The sequence below is a fragment of the Hypanus sabinus genome, chromosome 21 (genome assembly GCF_030144855.1).
Source record: "Hypanus sabinus isolate sHypSab1 chromosome 21, sHypSab1.hap1, whole genome shotgun sequence".
NCBI lineage: Eukaryota > Metazoa > Chordata > Chondrichthyes > Myliobatiformes > Dasyatidae > Hypanus > Hypanus sabinus.
Window position 1 is genome coordinate 29,787,058 of NC_082726.1, and position 18,391 is coordinate 29,805,448.

An 18,391-nucleotide genomic window follows, 5' to 3' on the forward strand; every position below is an offset into this window, starting at 1 on the left:
TGTTTGTTGCTTTTGAGGTACCAATATGAATGTTCACCAGTTTGGATCTTAACTACTAACAGTGTTTATTTTATTTACTTTCACAGAGTTTTGGGGACACAGATAGCAGCTCCTGTTAATGAAGCCTATGGTTGGTATCCTGGCCGAGAAGAGGGTAAAACCTTACAGCCAATTTCCTGTCCAGGTTCTAGTACTGCTGGGAATGAGTGAGTGTTAACCAGGAATATCATAACAGATTCTAGCCATTTAGATTAAGTAAAGTTACAATGTCAGTTACATTGCAGTTGAAATGTGCCCACTGGGGCTTCCTTCCTACAACCTTTAAATTTTGCACAGTTTTTTATGTACACACTTTAATTATGTGGTGGCATATAGAACCACCAGCTTTACCTTTTGTACTCCATGCTGGCTAGTAAGTTATTTTTAAGCTTGGATACAGAATAAAACATTGGGTCAGATCTATAGACTAATGGAATGAGAAAGGCAACTAGGGAGTTTGACTGAACTGATGATCAATTCTGAAGTATATTTGGCGTGATGCTGCTTTTATTTAATTCAACCTTTCTATTTGATTTGCACGTATTGGCAATAAATGTTATGTGTAACTTCCAAGCTGTGAATATCTTTAAATATGCTTATTTTCCCAGAGTATAAGTATACTGGTAGCGCATAAAGCAGTCCAGCTTCCTCGAATTCTCTTAATAATCAAAATTCTCTATCTTCAACATACTAATGACCAAGCCTCTACAACCCTATTGGGAAGTGAATTTCTAGGTTTCACTATTCAGTGCATAATTTATTTTCATGCACCAGAATTTCGAGTTTTAAAATTATAACCTAATACAGGTCCACAATCCCTTATCCAAAATTCTTGGGGCCAGTTGCATTTCGGAATTCAGAATTTTTCGGATTTCAGAATCCCTCCTTATTGGTTCCGAAACCCCCTGCAGATACCAAAAACACTTATGCTCAAGTCCCTTATTTACCCTGTGTCAGTGCAGGTGGACTTTAGGACCCGGCAGAGCTCCAGACCTACGCACATCCTCCCGTATACTTTAAGTCATCTCTAGATTACTTATAATACCTAATACAATGTAAATGCTATGTAAATAGTTATTACACTGTATTGTTTAGGGAATAATGACAAGAAAAATCTTCCAACAAAAACATTCAATAAAACATAAAAATATACAGCTTTAAATGAACCAAATCAAACACATGGTAAATGACTTATTGGAATAAATGTAGAACGTCACTGTCACTATAAAACTTAAGTAACTTGTCTTTCGGTTTCTTTAAATCATATACAGTGGTAGTTCTGACATCAAATTCTGCAGTAAGATGCCACATAGATGCAACACAATCAAGCTTCTGCAATAACTCCACTTTCTGCGTTATTGATAATGATAGATGCTTCCTTCTCTTTTCCTCATTGTTACCCATAGGGGTATCTGCAGCTCATTTTGACATTTTCACAGTGAAATTAAACACAAAGTCAACAGTGAACACAGAATATCAGCGAACAGTAAATGCATGTGTAACCAGTACGAGCGCTGAGCCACAACTGACGTCTGGCAGCTTCTGCTAGTGCTGCCACGTCACACTTGAGTGACGTCAGCTGTTGGCAAAAAAAACTTCAGTTTTCAGAGCTTTTTGGATTTCAGAATTTCAGATAAGGGATTGTGGACCTGTAGTTGTAGGTAACCTAGCCAAGAGGCGCATAAACTTCAGCAAGCCTGACAAGCCCCAAAAATGCTTTATATTTTGATGTTTATCCAAACAGTAGATTTTAAGAGGTTTAGTTTTATTCTCCTCATGTGACAATGCCCTCTACTGTATTGCAAGAATCATTCTAGTGAATCTTTGTCCTACAAGCACTGTATATCATCCTTTTTGGTGAGGAGACATGTATTCAATATCCAGATGCAGTCTTACCAAATCCTTACTTAAGCTAATATTTTTCTTAATTGAGAAGGTTACAAAAGATTTTGCTGAGAAGAAAGTTTTTTTATATATACGTATATTGCTCCTTTAATATTCCTTTGATGATAGTGAAACCTAGAAATGAAGTTTCTTTTCAAATGGCATCACTATTTTTTTCAGTATGAACTCCCAAAACAGCAGTGTGATAAAGACTAGATAACTTGCTTTTCGTGTTATTATTAGAGGTATAAATATTAGCCAGGACAGAAGGACTATGCCCTCTGCTCTCTTACAAAACAAACCATGTTTATGAATAGAATGAAACAATGTTTTCTTTCTTTCAGACTTTGTCTCATAGGCAAAAGTGCAATTTTCTCAGGACTTTCTCTGTGTAAAGGAAATGAATTCATGCAGAAGACTGCCATGCTTCCCTGGGGGGAGGAGGAGGAGGAGGAAGAGCCAGAGGATAATGTAATCATTGCAGAAGGCATAGTGGAGGACTATCTGGCACTTCATTATAAAGACCAGTTAGTATCAAAGAGGCAATTAACTAAACTAACTAAATAAAATAATGAAGAATCTCGGCCCGAAACGTCGACAGTTTACTCTTTTCCATAGATGCTACCTGACCTGCTGAGTTTCTCCAGCATTTTGTATGTGTTGCTTGGATTTCCAGCATCTGCGTATTTTCTCTTGTTTGTAAATAAAATAATAGCCAATTTCTTAAATTAGCTTTAATAGTATCCTTTGCTCTAAATTAGCTATAACATGATCTGGAATTCAGAGTTCAATTCCAACACTTGCTCCCCATGAATGCGTGGCTTTCCTCCGGGTGCTCTAGTTTACCCCCACATTCCAAAGACGTACCAGTTAGCAGATTGTAAGTTGGCCTGTTATTAGGTTAGGGTTAAATATGTAGGTTGCTGGGCAATGCAGCTCATTGGGCTGAAGGGCCTGTTGCATGTTGTATCTCTAAATAAAAAATAAAATAAAACCTTTGTTCAATCCCTTCAAGGCAAAATAATTGTTCCCAGCTGACAGTACTGATCACCTGCAACTGTGTGCTGAAAATTAATGTCCATTTCCCTCTGAACAATGATGTCAACTTGCATTGATTTAATACAATATATAGCATACTGGATACTGTATGCTGATAATGTCTTGGCTATATTAGAAAGAAATGGTTAAGCACTAGACACAACTCTAGCCTAGCTGTTCCATAGTTTTACAGTAAAGGTATTTTTCCAATAAAATGAAAATCACCTGGACATTCCTGTCTGCAAAGAGGGATAAACCTGTGCTTCACTAACCTTTTCTCGATTGGAAGCAAAGTGATGGAGACACAAGAGATTGCAGATGCTGGAATCCAGAGTAGCAAACAATCTATTGGACAAATAAACTCTCCTCAGGCTTCCAGTTGGGTACAGATATCGATTTTAACCGAAATTTTGATGACCAACTCTGCCATCTTCATCAGGAATGATGCCTGGGCACGTCTAGTTTGGTGGTATTTATACCCCCGTAATCCATCCTCCTGATTGGTTAGTCCTCATCCAATCAGGATTGTAAACATTGTTTACAATCAAATTCCAGTTCTTACTTAGAGCAAGTCCTTCATCGTTGTTAAAATTCTTTTCCTTCAGTTTTATTTCAATGGCTTTCTTCACCAGGCAGTCCCATAAGCCATTGGCGAGGCACAGTAGTTTTGTGCCGTCAAAGTCAATCCTATGGCCATTGTGAATGCAATGTTCTGCTACCACTCATTTCTCTGGGTAACCCAAACGGATACACCTCCTGTGCTCCTTGATGCGAGTTTTCACCGTGCGTCCCGTCTCACCAATAAATGCTGCTCAGCATTCACAGGAAATCCTTTGAATGCCAGCACTCAAGAGTCCCGGGTCATCTTTGGCCTACATAAGTTGTGATTTGAACTTCCTTACAGGTTTGTGGATGGTATTAATCCGGTATTTCTTCAAGATCCTGGCAATCCTTCCAGACATTGTGGAAATAAAGTGAAGACAGATGAAGGTCTTGCTCTTAGTAAGAACTGGAATTCGATTGTAAACAAGGTGGGACAGGAGATACCTGATTGTACGAGGACTAACCAATCAGGAGGAACAGATGAAGGGGGTATAAATACTACCTGACTAGGTGTGCCCGGGCATCATCCCTGACGAAGATAGCAGAGCTTGTCATTGAAGCATTGGTTAAAGTCGATACCTGTACCTGGCTGGAAGCCCAAAAAGTGTTTATTCATCATTTATGCCAGGAAAGCACTAGATCATTTTTCGATCTGTTGGAGCAATTTGGTGGGTCAGGCAGCAATCTGCAGAGGAAAGGATATCTCGTTATTGGATGGTCTGCACATTCACAAGCCTGTTTAAGAGTCTTCAGCACCGCTGCCATATTTACTTCCACCATTACAACTGGCAGCACATTCCAGGTCCCCACCGGTCTCTGTAAAAAAATATACATCTCCTGTATGTTTCCCTTCTTACCTTAAGAATATGCCCTCTGGTACTAGATATTTCAATCCTGGGGAAACGACACTGGCTATCTATCTATGCCTATCATAATTTTATAAACTTTTATCAAATTCCCTCAGCCTCCTCACCTCTATGGAAAACTGTCCCACCTTGTCCCAGAAGAGGCAATGTCCTTATAGCACACATCCTGCAAACCAGGCAGCATCCTGGTAAACCACCTCTGCATCCTCTCCAAATACTGATGAAGAGGTATAATATTAAATGAGGACTTAATTATTCACATGGATATGATGGAGAAAAGGTCTTGATTGTTTCCTGTTACCACTCTAAAGTTAGCATTTTTATTGTGGATCTCTTTTAGACTCCACATCATTTAAGACCATAAGACACAGGAGCAGAATTAGACCCTTTGGCCCATCGTGTCTACTTCACAATTCAATCACGGTTGATCCTTTTTCCCCCCTCCTCAATCCCACTCCATGACCTTCTCCCTGTGACTTCTGATGCCGTGTCCACTCAAGAACCAATCAAGCTCTGCCTTAAATACACCCAACGACCTGACCTTCACAGCTGCCTGTAGTAACAACTTCCACATATTCACCAAACTTTGGCTGAAGAAATTTCTTCGCATCTCTGTTTTAAATGGACGCCCCTCTATCCTGAGGCTGTGCCCTCAGGCCCTAGACTGGCCCACCATGGGAAACATCCTTTCCACTTCTACTCTGTCTAGGCCGTTCAACATTTGAAAGGTTTTAATGAAATGTTCTCTTCTCCCACCCCCCATCCTTCTAAATTCCAGCGAGTACAGACCCAAAGCTTTCAAACGTTTCTCGTATGATAACCCTCTCATTTCTGGAGTGAACCTCCTCCCAACCCTTTACAATGCCAGCACATTTCTTCTTGGATGAGGAGTCCAAAACTGTTCATGATACCCAAGGTGAGGCCTCACCAGTGCCTCTTAAAGCCTCAGCATTACATCCCTACTCTTGTATTCTGGACCTCATGAAATGAATGCAAACATTGCTTTTGCCTTCCCCACCACCAACTGTACCTGCAAGTTAACTTTTAGAGTATTCTGCACAAGAACTCCCAAGATCCTTTGCATCTCAGATTTTTGGATTTTCTCCTCATTTAGAAAATAGTCTGCACATTTAATTCTACTACCAATGTGCATGACCATGCATTTTCCAGCATTGTATTTCATTTCACTCTCTTGCCCATTCTCCTAATCTGTCTAAGTCCTTCTGCAGCCTACCTGTTTCCTCAACACTACCTGCCCCTCCACCAATTTGTATCATCTGCAAACTTGGCAAAAAAAAAACCTATCTATTCCATCATCAAGATCATTGAGATACAGCATTAAAAGAAACGGTCCCAATACAGACCCCTATGCAACACCACTAGTCATTGGCAGCCAACCAGAAGAGAATCCTTTTATTCCCACTCACTGCCTCCTACCAATCAGTCAATGCTCTAACCATCTTAGTAACTTTCCTGTAATATCATGGGCTCTTAACTTGGTAAGCAGCCTCATGTGGGGCACCTTGTCAAAGGCCTTCTGAAAGTCCAAATATACAACATCCGCTGCACCCCTTTATCTATCCTACTTGTAATCTCCTCAAAGAATTCCAACAGGTTCGTCAGGCAAAATTTTCCCTCAAGGAAACCATGCTGATTTTGTCCTTTCTTGTTCTGTGTCATCAAGTATTCCATAATCTCATTCTCAACAGTTGACTCCAATATCTTCCCAATCACTGAGGTCAGTCTAGCTGGTCTATAATTTCCTTTCTGCAACCTTCTTCCTTTCTTAAAGAGTGGAGTGACATTTGCAATTTTCCAGACTTTGGCACTATGCCAGATTCCAATGATTTTTGAATGATCATAACTAATGCCTCCACAATCTCTACCACTACCTCTTTCAGAACCCTTGGGTGCAGTTCATCTGGTGCAGATGACTTATGTACCCTTAGTCTTTCAGCTTTTTGAGCACCTTCTCACTTGTAGTATTAACTGCACTCACTTTTCTTCCCTCACACCCTTCAACATTTGGCACACTGCTGGTGTCTTCCACAGTGAAGACATGCAAAATACTCATTTAATTCATCTGCCATCTCCTTGTCTATTGTTACTATTACTCCATCCTCATTTTCTGGCAGTCCGATATCTACTCTCATCTCTCTTTTTAATTTTTACATTCTTGAAAAGACTTTGATATTGTTTGCTAGCTTGCTTTCATATTTAATATTTTCTCTCCTAATGATTCTTATACTTGCTCTTGATAGATTCCTAAAAGCCTCCCAATCATCTGGCTTCCCACTAATTTTTGCTTTGTTGTATGCCTTCTCTTTTGCTTTTACATTTCTAGATGTTACATCAAAAATCAGTGTGAAGGAATAAGTTTTGTTTGTATTTACATAATGTATTAAAAGATTTTTGCCATATGTCTACACAGGGAAGATGACTGCTTTGAGACAAGGTTGGATCGTTCCTTACAATACAAATGTAGAAGGGGTCTGCCTCCAATTTCTCCAAATCACTGCAGAAGAGATGCTATTGTGACAGAGCTTTTTGATGAGGTGTGGCTGGAGTTTGTGGGCTGTATGGAGGACCTGATTCGTAAACATTGGGATTACCATGCTTCAGGTACAAAAGCAATGAAGAATAAATAGAACTTCATGAAAATCTTTCTTGTACAGATGAGTTCTGCATAGATATGATCAGATATGTTGGTGACTAATTGTTCCCAATTGGAGGTATAGTGAAGCCATCTGCTCAGCAGAACAATAGCTGTGGACATCTCATGAAGACCAACAAGATAATACCTCCTCCACAGATTTCCATGCACTCAAGTTGGGAAACCTATTTACTCTTTGCCTGGTTACAGTACAGTAGGCCCCAAAATAATGAATGGGACAATATCAAGGGAAGGCATTTTATTTGATTTAATTAAGTAGTTTCAATGTTTCTAATTGTTTTATATGTATGTTTTAATTTCATTTATTTTATTTTTTAATGTTACTTTTATTTTTTTAACAGGTCACAAGTGTCATAAAAAATTAATATGACATCACTGAGCCTGGGGAAAGGCCTCAACAGCTGCCTTGGCTGTGTGTCAGTGACTTATGCTGGGAGAGGTCCTACACAATTCTGACCACGATGATGCATTACACTCAACATCCCAGCAGGAAACTATGTTCAGGACCACATTGAAAGAAACAGTATGGTCCAGGGTATAGCCAAATGGCAATGTCAGGAAAATGGAAGTTCTGCCCTGTTGTCAGTTTTAGTGTTGTTGTGTACATTTCACTAGGACTTATAACAAAGAACAAAAAAAATACAGAATGGATATGTTCAAAGATATGTTTATTGCTTGCAAGGAGAAACAGCTGCACACCTCATAGATGGCAGGCTGCTTCTGATTTACAACTTACAAAGTTCATTTTTTAAGACAAGTTTTCAGGCTATTCTTTGGCTGTTAGTTCTTCTGGTGGTCAACTCCTCCACTGCAGTAGAGCTACAATACTCAAGGCCAGCAGTATATCCACTGCCCCTTGGTTACACAATGAACAATGATCACATTACATGACTCTTGATATGTACATATTTAGCTTATGGCAAAGCACTCTGGGATTACACAGAGTCCTGCTGAAGGGTTTTGGCACAAAATGTTGACTGTACTCTTTTCCATAGATGCTACCTGGCCTGCTGGATTCCTCCAGCATTTTGTGTGAGTTGCTCGGATTTCCAGCATCTGCAGCTTTTCTTTTGTTTGTGATGGGATTATACAGGGACCATTTTGTCGTATTACAAGATTAAATACATAAAAAAATTTCAAACTTGCGAATTTGTTTCCACAGTTTCAGTTACTGAGTGATGATATTTATTGCAGTGTGAAGCTTTACGAGTATTAGGAGAAGCATAAGCTGATTAGGGGTGGTCAGCATGCTTTGTGGGTAGCAGATCATCCCACATAAGCCTGATTGAATTCTGCAAGGGAGAGACAAAACAAATTGATGAAGGTAGAGCTGTGGATGGGTGTGCTTGAATTTCTTTTAAAGACATTTGACAAGGTTCCCCATGGTAGGCTCATACAGAAAGTCAAGCGGCAAGGGATCCAAGGAAACTTGGCTACATGGATTCAGAACTGACTTGCCTACAGAAGGCAGAGGGTGGTAGTAGTTGGAACTTATTCAGCCTTGGAGGTCGGTGACCAGTGGTGTTCTGCAAGGATCTGTACTGGGACCCCTGCTCCTTGTGATGTTTTATAAAAGATTTGCATGAGGAAGTGGAAGGTTGGGTTAGTAAGTTTGCAGATGGTATAAAAAGTTATCATAGGTTACAACCAGGCATTGATAGCTTGCAGAGCTGGGCTGAGAGGTGGCAAATAGAGTTCAATCCAGAAAAATTAAGCGATACTTTGGAAGATTGAACTTAAAAGCGGAGTACAGGGTTAATGGCAGGATTCTTAGTATTGTGGAGGAACAAAGGGATCTTGGGGTCTAGGTCCATTGATCACTCAAAGTTGTCTGTGGTTCATTGGCTTTCTTAACCGGGGATTGAGTTCATGAGCTACGAAGTAGTGCTGCGATATAAAACTCTGATTACTCAGACTTGGAAAATTGTATTCAGTTCTGCTTGTCTCATTGTAGGAAGGATGTGGAAGCTTCAGAAAAGGTCCAGAGAATACTTACCAGGATGCTGCCTAGATGAGAGAGCACATCTTATGAAGAAAGGTTGAATGAGCTAGGGTTTTTCTCTTTAGAATGAAGGTGGGTGAGAGGTGACTTGATGGAAGTGTATAAGATGATAGGAGGCATTGATAGAGTGGACTACCAATGAATTTTTCACAGTGCAGCAAACTGCAGCAGTGATATCTGAGGACAGAAATAATCCTCCCTTTAAAAACTATGACCATCTCCTTTTCTGGGAAGCTTAATTTCATGGGAGATTTTATGCTTCAATTTCTGTTTTGGGCACTTTGATGACAGCTGATCAAGTGTTGCCGTGATGCCAAGAGCAGTCTTTTGCGTCTCACCTCTGGGATTCTTTTCTCTGTATTGAGGCTAAGACTGTGATGTGGTGTGGAGCCAATGGTCTTGAGTATACGCAAACTAAAATGCGTAAATTACTGGTGAGATCTTGGAATCATAGAAAAATTACAACACAGAAGGAGGCCATACACACAACCTGACATGTATAAACCAATAAAAACAGAACCACACATTTAATATTATTTTTGACTACTAAGCATGCAGTCCTGTAGGTGTTCAAATACACTTTCAAATGACGAGTGTTACCGCTTCTACATTCTTTTAGGCAGTGAGTCTCAGACCATGAACACAAAACTTATTCTTCATTCCTTTCTAACCATTCTGCTATATGCTTTAGATCTTTAAACCCTGCTTTTTTAGATCTTTAAACCCTGCTTTTTTAATCTTTCTGATAATGGAATTTGTCCACCCTACTTACTCTTTATTTTCTGCACATTAGTTAATTTTGCCCTCAGCCTTTTGAATGTTGAAAGGCCTAGACAAAGTAGATGTGGAAGGGATGTTTCCCATGGTGGGGGGGGGGGGGTCTAGGACAAGAGGGCACAGCCTCAGGATAGAGGGGCATCCATTTAAAACAGAAATACGGAGAAATTTCTTTAGCCAGAGATTGGTGAATTTGTGGAATTTGTTGCCACATGCAGCTGTAGAGGCCAGGTCATTGGGTGTATTTAAGGCAGAGGTTGATAAGTTCTTGATTGGATATGACATCAAAGGTTAGGAGGAGAAGGCCAGGAAATGGGGTTGAGAAAAAAAAGGATCAGCCATGACTGAATGGCAGAGCAAACTCCTATGTCTTATGGTCTGTGATTTCCTTTGGCAGGTTGTTCTACATATCTCCCACCGTCAGTATGAAAAATTGCCTCTCATATCCCCTTTAAATCTTGCCCCCTCACCTTAAACTCTTGCCCTGTCGAGTCCCTTATACTAGAAGAAAGACTGTGAGAAGCCATCTTATTCATGCTATTCATGATGTTGTATATCTCTTTAACATCACAACTCAGCTTCCAGGCAATCAGTCCTAGCCTATCCAATCTCTCCTTATAACTCAAACTCCAGTCCAAGAAACACTTTTCTGAAACTTTACTGAACTCTCTCTAGCTGAATCACTTCCTTCCCATTTTACTGCACCCTCTCTAGCTGAATCACATCCTTTCTATAATGCAGTGACCAGAAATGCACATAGTACTCAGGGTGTGATGTGACCAATGATTTGTACTAGTCAGTGTCACGGCCCAGCTCTTATACCCAGTGCCCTGACTGATGAAGCAAGCATGCAAAGTACCTTATTCATCACCCTGTCTACCTTTGTTACCGCTTTCAGGGAATTATCTATTTCTACCACTAGGTCTCTTTTTTTCTCTATTATACTCCACCAAACCTTGTAATTTATTATGTATGCCCTGCCCTTCCTTAGTTTCACAGAATGCAATACCTGGCATTTGTTTGAGTTAAAATCTATTTGCCATTTCTTGGCCCACTGTCCCTGTCAATCTAGATCCTGATCCTTTTGTAGCCTAAGACAACCTTCTTCACTTTGATCACACCCCCATTTTTAGTGTCATTCACAAACTTCCCAACCATGCCACCTAAATTCTCATCCAAATTGCGACTACTATATATGACAGACAACACTGAACCCAACACCAATCCTTGTACTTCTGATTCCTACCACCAAGCCAATTCTGCATCTAGTTGATCCAGTGGTGGAATCTTGTTAAAGGTAGCAAAAATTACAACAGCTGGTCTCTGAATGTGGGAGCTAGTGTGGTGATAAATGAGGACCAGGGGAACTCTGGTCTCTGAACTCTGAACTCTGGTAAGATCAAAGGTGTAGGAAATAAATGATGTACAATCAATGGCTGTCAGCTATGGTAGAGGGAAAGCCAAGGTGCTGGAAGAAAGAAGACATCTTGGAGGTACTTTTAGGAAGTCTTATTGTTAGAGCAGGAGCACAGAGCCAAGGGAATGGAATGGCATCCTTTCAAGTGGAGGGATGGGAAGAAGTAATTTTGAACATTTGTGGACTTACTATGGATATTTGTCCCTAACCTGTCCTTTAACATGGAGTCAGAGAAATACAGAAAGGGAAAGTAAGGATGAGAGTTGGAACACATGAAGCTTAAAAGTAATGAAATTTCTGAGTCCTGTAGAGTTATCAATGTCCCAGAGGAAACGTTGAGGGCCCAGGTAGAACTGAAGTACAGATAAGCATGGCCCCATTACAGCACCTTTAATCAAGAGAAAGTGAGTGGAGCAGAAGGAAAAGTGTTCAATGTGACAGTTTTATAGTATGTTGTCTCCCTGAATGACTGCAGAATATTTTGAAGAAATAGGGTAAGTAGCCAGTGATGTAGGTTCATATCAATAGTAACAAAAGGGTGATGAGATCTTATGGACTAAGCTTAGGAAGCTATGAAGGAGTTTAAAAAGCAAGAATTCAAAGGCAATAATGTCCTGTCTATTTCTATTTATAACCAAAGAAATAAAAAGACAGTAAGTAATTCTGTGGCTGGAGATCTGGTGTAAGAAGGAAGATACAACTTCTGCAAGCTAGAAGGATTGCATTTCAATGGCAGTGAGGCTGAGATCCTCACACGATTTACAATCTGTTGGAAAAATTAAGCAAATAAAGCAGCATCGATGGGAAGAAAAAAATTGTAAATGTTTCAAGTTGAAAATCTGCATCATGACCAAGACTGGAGAGGCAGGATGGCCAATACAAAGAGGAGAAGGGGTGTGGCAAGATAAAACAAGACTAAAGAGATGTGTGAGGTGACAAGCAGGTAGGGAAGGTGAACAAGGGTTCAGTTCTGAACTCTCACTTTTTCAATTTTTAAGGACTTCCACCACTCCTATGTAAGTAGATCTGCAAGTAGCTGTTACCAGTTCTTTGTTTTTTGACCATATTCTGTTTTATTTTAATGAAACCAACCTTCCCCAATTCTGGAACTTAATTTCTGGTCCATCCTTGTCTTTCTCCATATCACCTCAAAACTTACATTTACTGTCTCTATCTCTGAATTGCTCTGGCAAGAAATCTCCAACCATATTTCCAAAGATTTTTCCAGATCTGAGAAATGGGACTCTTTTAGAAGAAGATATTAAGAGTTCAAGGACAACATGTTCAAGTAAGGGTACAGGGAAAAAAAATTGCAAGATTAGGGAATCTTGGATGACAAAGATTATTGAAGGTTGGTTCATGGAAAAAAGGGATCACATGACCATTATCAGTAACTGCAGTTGAGGTAGTAGAGGCATTTGCAATGTTTAAGAAACATTTAGAGAATTAAATGGATAGTAAAAGTTTGGAGGGTAAGAAACAAACACAAGCAAATGTTAGGCAACTTGGTTGGCATGGACACGTTTGGCCAAAGAGACTGTCTCTGTGCTGTGTAAACCTTTCAGAAAGACTATTTTTAACCTTATAAGGAAAGCTGATCTTTATTCAATATGTGTATTCTACAGATGAAGAAAAGAATATTTCTCCAAATGAAGATACAGGATACAAACCTTTCAATTTCCTTCTGCCTCCTGTACCACAGGTACTGCACATTTAAGTGCTCACTTTCAGCTCATATTTAACAAAATTTCAGGTTAGTGTGGATTTCTTATTAAATAAAATCAAAGAATTATAGAAACATCTGGCAGATCAAGGATATAGTTCAGCTGGAAATGTGAGTGGAGAAATGGCAGATGGAGTTTAACCCAGAAAAATGTGAAGTGTTGCAATTTGGGGGGGAGGGGGTCAAGTGCAGGAGGAAAGTACACAATGAATGACGGGAACCTGAAAAATAATCAAGTACTGAGGGATCTTGAGGGGTAAGTCCATAGCAGTGACACAAGTGTTCAAGGTGGTAAGGAAGGCGTACTGCATACTTGCCTCCTTCAGTTGGCATGTTGAGCATAAAAGTCGACAGGCCATGTTGCAACTCTATAGAACTCTGGTTAGGCCATGTTCAGAGTATTGGGTGGAGTTCTGGTTGTTTCATTACAGAAAACATAATAGAGACTTTGGAAAAGATTCAGAAAAGTATTAGCTATAAGAAGAAGTTGGACAAACTTGGATTGTTTTCTTTGGAACATTGGACGCTGAAGTGATCTGATAGAAAGATGTCAAATCATGAAAGGAATAATTGGGATAAATAGTTAGAATCTTTTTCTCAGTCAGCCTCCCCTTCTCCTCTCTCTCACACTCACACATATACAAGAGATTCTGTAGATCATGGAAATTCAGAGCAACACACATAAAACGTTGGAAGAATTCAGTAGATCAGGCAGCATCTGTGTCAAGGAATAGGCAGAGGTTTAAAGTGTGAGTGGGGAAATTGAAAGGAAATCTCCAAGGCAAGTTTTTTTTTTACAGAGAAGTTGGTGTGGAGAACACCTTGCCAGGGGTAGTGGTGGAAGCAAATATGATTGCAATTTTGACAGGCATTTAAAAAAGGTACATGAACAGGTTGGGAATTGATGGATGTAGACCACATGTAGACAGATGAGATTAGATTGCATCATGATTGTCACAGACATGGTGGACCAAGGGGCCTGTTCTTATGCTGGCTTGTTCCATATTCTAGAAAGTGTGCAAATTATATAAATAATAGTTGATATAATGTAGGAGGCATGGGTGGAGAGAGCATGGAGGATTCAGCAACCCACTGAGAATCATGATAGAGAGAGATGCCTCTGCATCAACATTTATCCAGCATGTCAGCCGCCCTTAATCAGCAAGAATATCATAGAAATATGAATAGGACTAGGCCATTTGGTTCTTCAAGCCTGTTTCTGTCATTCAGAGTGCTCATGGTTTGTCATCCAGTTCAGTACCCTGCTCCTGCTCTTTCCCCACATCTTGTATTTGCTTTGGCCAAAAGTACTATATCAAATTTCTTCTTAAATTCAATTAATAATTTGTCCACAACTATCTTCTGAGGTAATTTGCAGTCTATTTATCCTTTTCTATAACTGCTCCTTCTGAACTTTCTTACTGACAAGAACATTCTTCCTATATTTGTTCTATCCAGGCCCATCAAATTTCATTGAGATCTTCTTTCATTCTTCTAAACTTTATCAAATGTAGCATAATTGATTCAATTTCCATTCATATAAGAGCCCTGCCTCATCAGGTATCATTTTGGTGAACCTTCACTGTACTCTCTCCATTTTAGGATAAAAAGACCAAAATTACACATATTAATCAAGATGTGGGCTCTCCTGTACAAGACATTCCTGCTCCTGTACTCAAAGTTTCTTGCCCTAGAAACTGACTTAAAATACTACTCACCATCTTAAATGCCTGTTGCATTTGGATGCTTAGTTTCATTGTCTAGTAAAAAGGACACAAAAATCTTGTTACACCTTTCTCTTTCTGAATCTCAACATATTTAGATAATTTTCTGTCTTTTTTTTAACATCAAACCAAATATAATATGGAAACATGAGGAAATCTGCAGATGCTGGAAATTCAAACAACAACACACACAAAATGCTGGTGGAACACAGCAGGCCAGGCAGCGTCTATAGGGAGAAGCGCTGTCGACGTTTCGAGCCGAGACCCTTCGTCAGGAGTCCATGAAAAATTTACCCAGCAGATCCCCCTTAAACATTACTATTCTACACTTAAAATTATTCGCTCTATTTTTAGCTCCCATACCCTGGAAAAAGACTGAACATTTGTCTGATTTATACCCCTCATGATTTTATAAATCTTTATAATCTCAGCCCTCCATCTCCTTTGCTCCAGAGAAAACAGTCTTAACCTATCTGTTGCATTCCACCAGCATTTTGTGTGTGTTGCTTAACCTATCTTATCTATTTTTATAACTCAAGTAAACAGTATTCCAGCTCAGCTGCCTTTCACCTTCTAAAGGCATGCAGTGTATAGGTCAACTCCCACTATAAATTGCCTCCTGTGTGTGGGTGAGTGGTAAAATCTGCAGGGAGTTGATAAGTATGTGGGGAAATTGGAAAAAAATGTGACTAATGTCTTTTTCGACCAGCCTTCCATATGGATCTTGGAGATATATTACCGAAGTTCATGTTTACTACATCAACCTTATTAATCTCATCAGTATATTATGATATCTGTTTCAAATTTCATCCAATTGGTCATACATAACCACACATGACAAGATTATCTTTGATTAATCCCTGCCTTACTAGTGTAGATTAATCCTTTACCTCAGTTTCTTTTTCTGCCACTAACATTAGACTCACAACATTGTAATTACCTGACTTTTCCCAACTGTCATTCTTGAATTACAGTACCACATTTGCTGTTCTCCAGTTATCTGGTGCCTCACCTGCGGCAAGTAAAGTTTTAAAAATTCTCAAGCAAGACCCCAGTAATTTCTTTCCTTGCCTAATGCAGCAGCCTCTTTCCATTTACATACAGTATATGTTCTAGAATTCACACCCTCTTCCTCGAATTCTGCAACTACAACAGCATTCTCTTGATTGAAAATAGAGAAGAAAGTCCAGTGAAGACGTCACCTGCATCTTCTGGTATCAGCACAGATTGCCTTTTGGTCCCTAATGGTTACACCTTTATCCTTAATTAATTTGTAAAGTGCTTTGGAATCTCCTTTAATCTTGACCCCCAGATATCAATGCTCTCTTAATTTCCTTTTAAATATCTCTTTTAAATACTCTGACTTAATTTAATTCCACATGGATTAATGCTGAAATTTCATCCTTCACAATTCTGAACTCTTTATAATCACAAGTATGTTAAATTTTCAAGCATTTCTTAAGGTAGTGTTCTTTTTGCATCCTCAGTCAGCATGCACAATCTTTTGATCTCCCTCTATAATAATATTGACTCACTGTATCTTTGCCAAGCTCCGCTTTCTAACACAGCAGCTGACTCTTCCAGAGGTCAAAGAGTTGTTTTTGAGTAAGTTAAACTCCCAGCCATTATTCCGTACTCAGCTTCTTGTTGTAAAGAAAACTGTAAACTGCAAGCAATAAGCAGTCTGAAGTTAAAGGGACAGCTTTGCAAACAAACAGCACTGCCTATACAGCACAGAGCTACCTGCTCAAGAGATGCAGTGCAAGATAACGGGGCTATGTTAATTGGTCCTACATCAAACCAGGCAACACTGGCCAAGTTATTTAGTTCAAGTGATGCCTAATTGGTATCACTTAGCACGTCAAATACCTCATCTATTAATAGATAGTTAGTAGATTTGTGTACTCAAAGAGTCAGCCCTCGCAGCATTAATTTTGAGTGTCTAGGATCTTTGTTCCCAGAAGCTTCTAGACCATCTGTGTGAATTTCCCAGCAGTCATTTTTGAAAAAAATGTCACGTGTGTGAAGTCAGCAAGTAATAAAAAACATTATAAATGTTAGAGAGCAGTCAGGCATGGTAGGAATGATCATGGAATGACAGAAAGTTGGGATGACTAGAATCCATTCCTCTGCCTTTGATTTCTGCAACAGAGGACTTAATTATCTTAAAACTCCTTGGTATGTCTTTTTAGCTTATCGGAATTGTATCTGTGTTTGAAAATCCTGTGTGTGTTAAAATCATTTGTAATTTGGAAACCTTTTATAAGAGAAAATTTGTTTTAAGAATTTTATCTAAATTTAAACATTTTATCACTAAAAACAAATTAACTGTGCTTTAACTACATTACTCGCTGAACTTATTTCCTCCTTGGTCAGGAGGGGGACCCACCATTCAGGTAGTGGGTATTAGCAGCTAAACTGGCTGTGGAGGATAAAGAAGGAAGTGATCTAGCCTTTGAAGAGTTGGTGGCTGCAGTATAGCCTCCCTTTAGTGAGGGCACCAGTAGCTATCTATATCAGATAGGGTGTAAGATCTTCATCTGAGTGTAGAATTGCAGGGACAACAAATCCAATACAATTACACTGTAATATTTGCCTCTCCCACTATTCATAGCAGCGCTTTTTAGGCACGCTGTGTAAAAAAGTAACTTGTCCCACATGTCTTCTTTGAACTTTTTCCACTCATCTTTAATGCATGCCCTTCCAGTATTAGACATTTCAACCTGGGAAAAAGGATACTGTCTTTATCTATATCTCTCATGCAATGTCCTGGTAACCCTCTTTTGCAGCTTCTCCAAATTTCCATTTCTTCCTATAATGGGGTGATCTGGATTGAACACAAGAATCTAAATGTGTCCTAGCCAGCCTTTTATAAATCTGCAGCCTAACTTCCTGACTCTTGAACTCTACCTCAAAATCCCTCTGTACCTAATATCAACACTGTTACGGGTCCTGCCATTCTGCGTACTTTACATTTGATCTTCCAAAGTTCAATACTTCACAATTGGTCGGATTAAACACCATCTGCCATTTCTGTGGCTATATCTGCAACGGACCTGCTGCATCCTTTGGCAACCTTCTACACTGTCCACTATGTTACTAATCTTAATCTGATCTGCAAACTTATAAGTAGCAGAAGTCTCAATATTCTCTCCAAAAGCTTTGCTACCGCTGACACGACACTAACATAATATACAGAGTTATATTAGATTTTTTTGAACAATGTAACAACATTTACTACTCTCCACTTCTCCAGGACCTTACCTACATCTATGCACTGCCAACAGAAGGCTATTGCAAGAGGAAAAAGGCAATTCCAGCCAAAGTCAGAGACACAAATGGATGCCCGACAGCTGTGGCAGGGCTTGCACATTGTCACCTCCTACAAGGCAAGAACAAATAACCTAAATGGAAATGAAAGATCACATCTTAATGAGCTTTCATCCACATTTTAAGAGGGAGAACAATGATATACCAGTGCAAGCTCCACAGCACCCAATGGTCTTTGATCTCAGTTTTCGAGACCAATGCCAGAGCGTCCTTTTGGAAAGGTGAACCCTCACAAGGCATCAGGCCCTGACAGTCTACCAGTCAAGTGCTAAAAACCAGCACTGACCAACTCGCTGATGTGTTATTCATTGTTA

General features: G+C 39.5%; 1 protein-coding gene across 9 annotated transcripts in view; it reads left to right on the forward strand.

Moving 5' to 3' along the window:
• Nucleotides 1–18,391, forward strand: part of fam149b1 (family with sequence similarity 149 member B1) — a 117,147-nt gene that overhangs the window by 33,801 nt on the left and 64,955 nt on the right. For 7 of the 9 annotated variants that reach the window (XM_059946197.1, XM_059946202.1, XM_059946196.1 and 4 more), the window contains 4 exons: nt 87–206; nt 2,268–2,450; nt 6,862–7,052; nt 12,926–13,002. In XM_059946197.1, coding sequence (XP_059802180.1) covers nt 87–206; nt 2,268–2,450; nt 6,862–7,052; nt 12,926–13,002 — 571 coding nt within the window. Of the gene's footprint in view, nt 1–86; nt 207–2,267; nt 2,451–6,861; nt 7,053–12,925; nt 13,003–18,003; nt 18,137–18,391 lie in introns of all 9 variants that reach the window. The other 2 variants (XM_059946204.1, XM_059946198.1) reach the window with 2 other exon arrangements.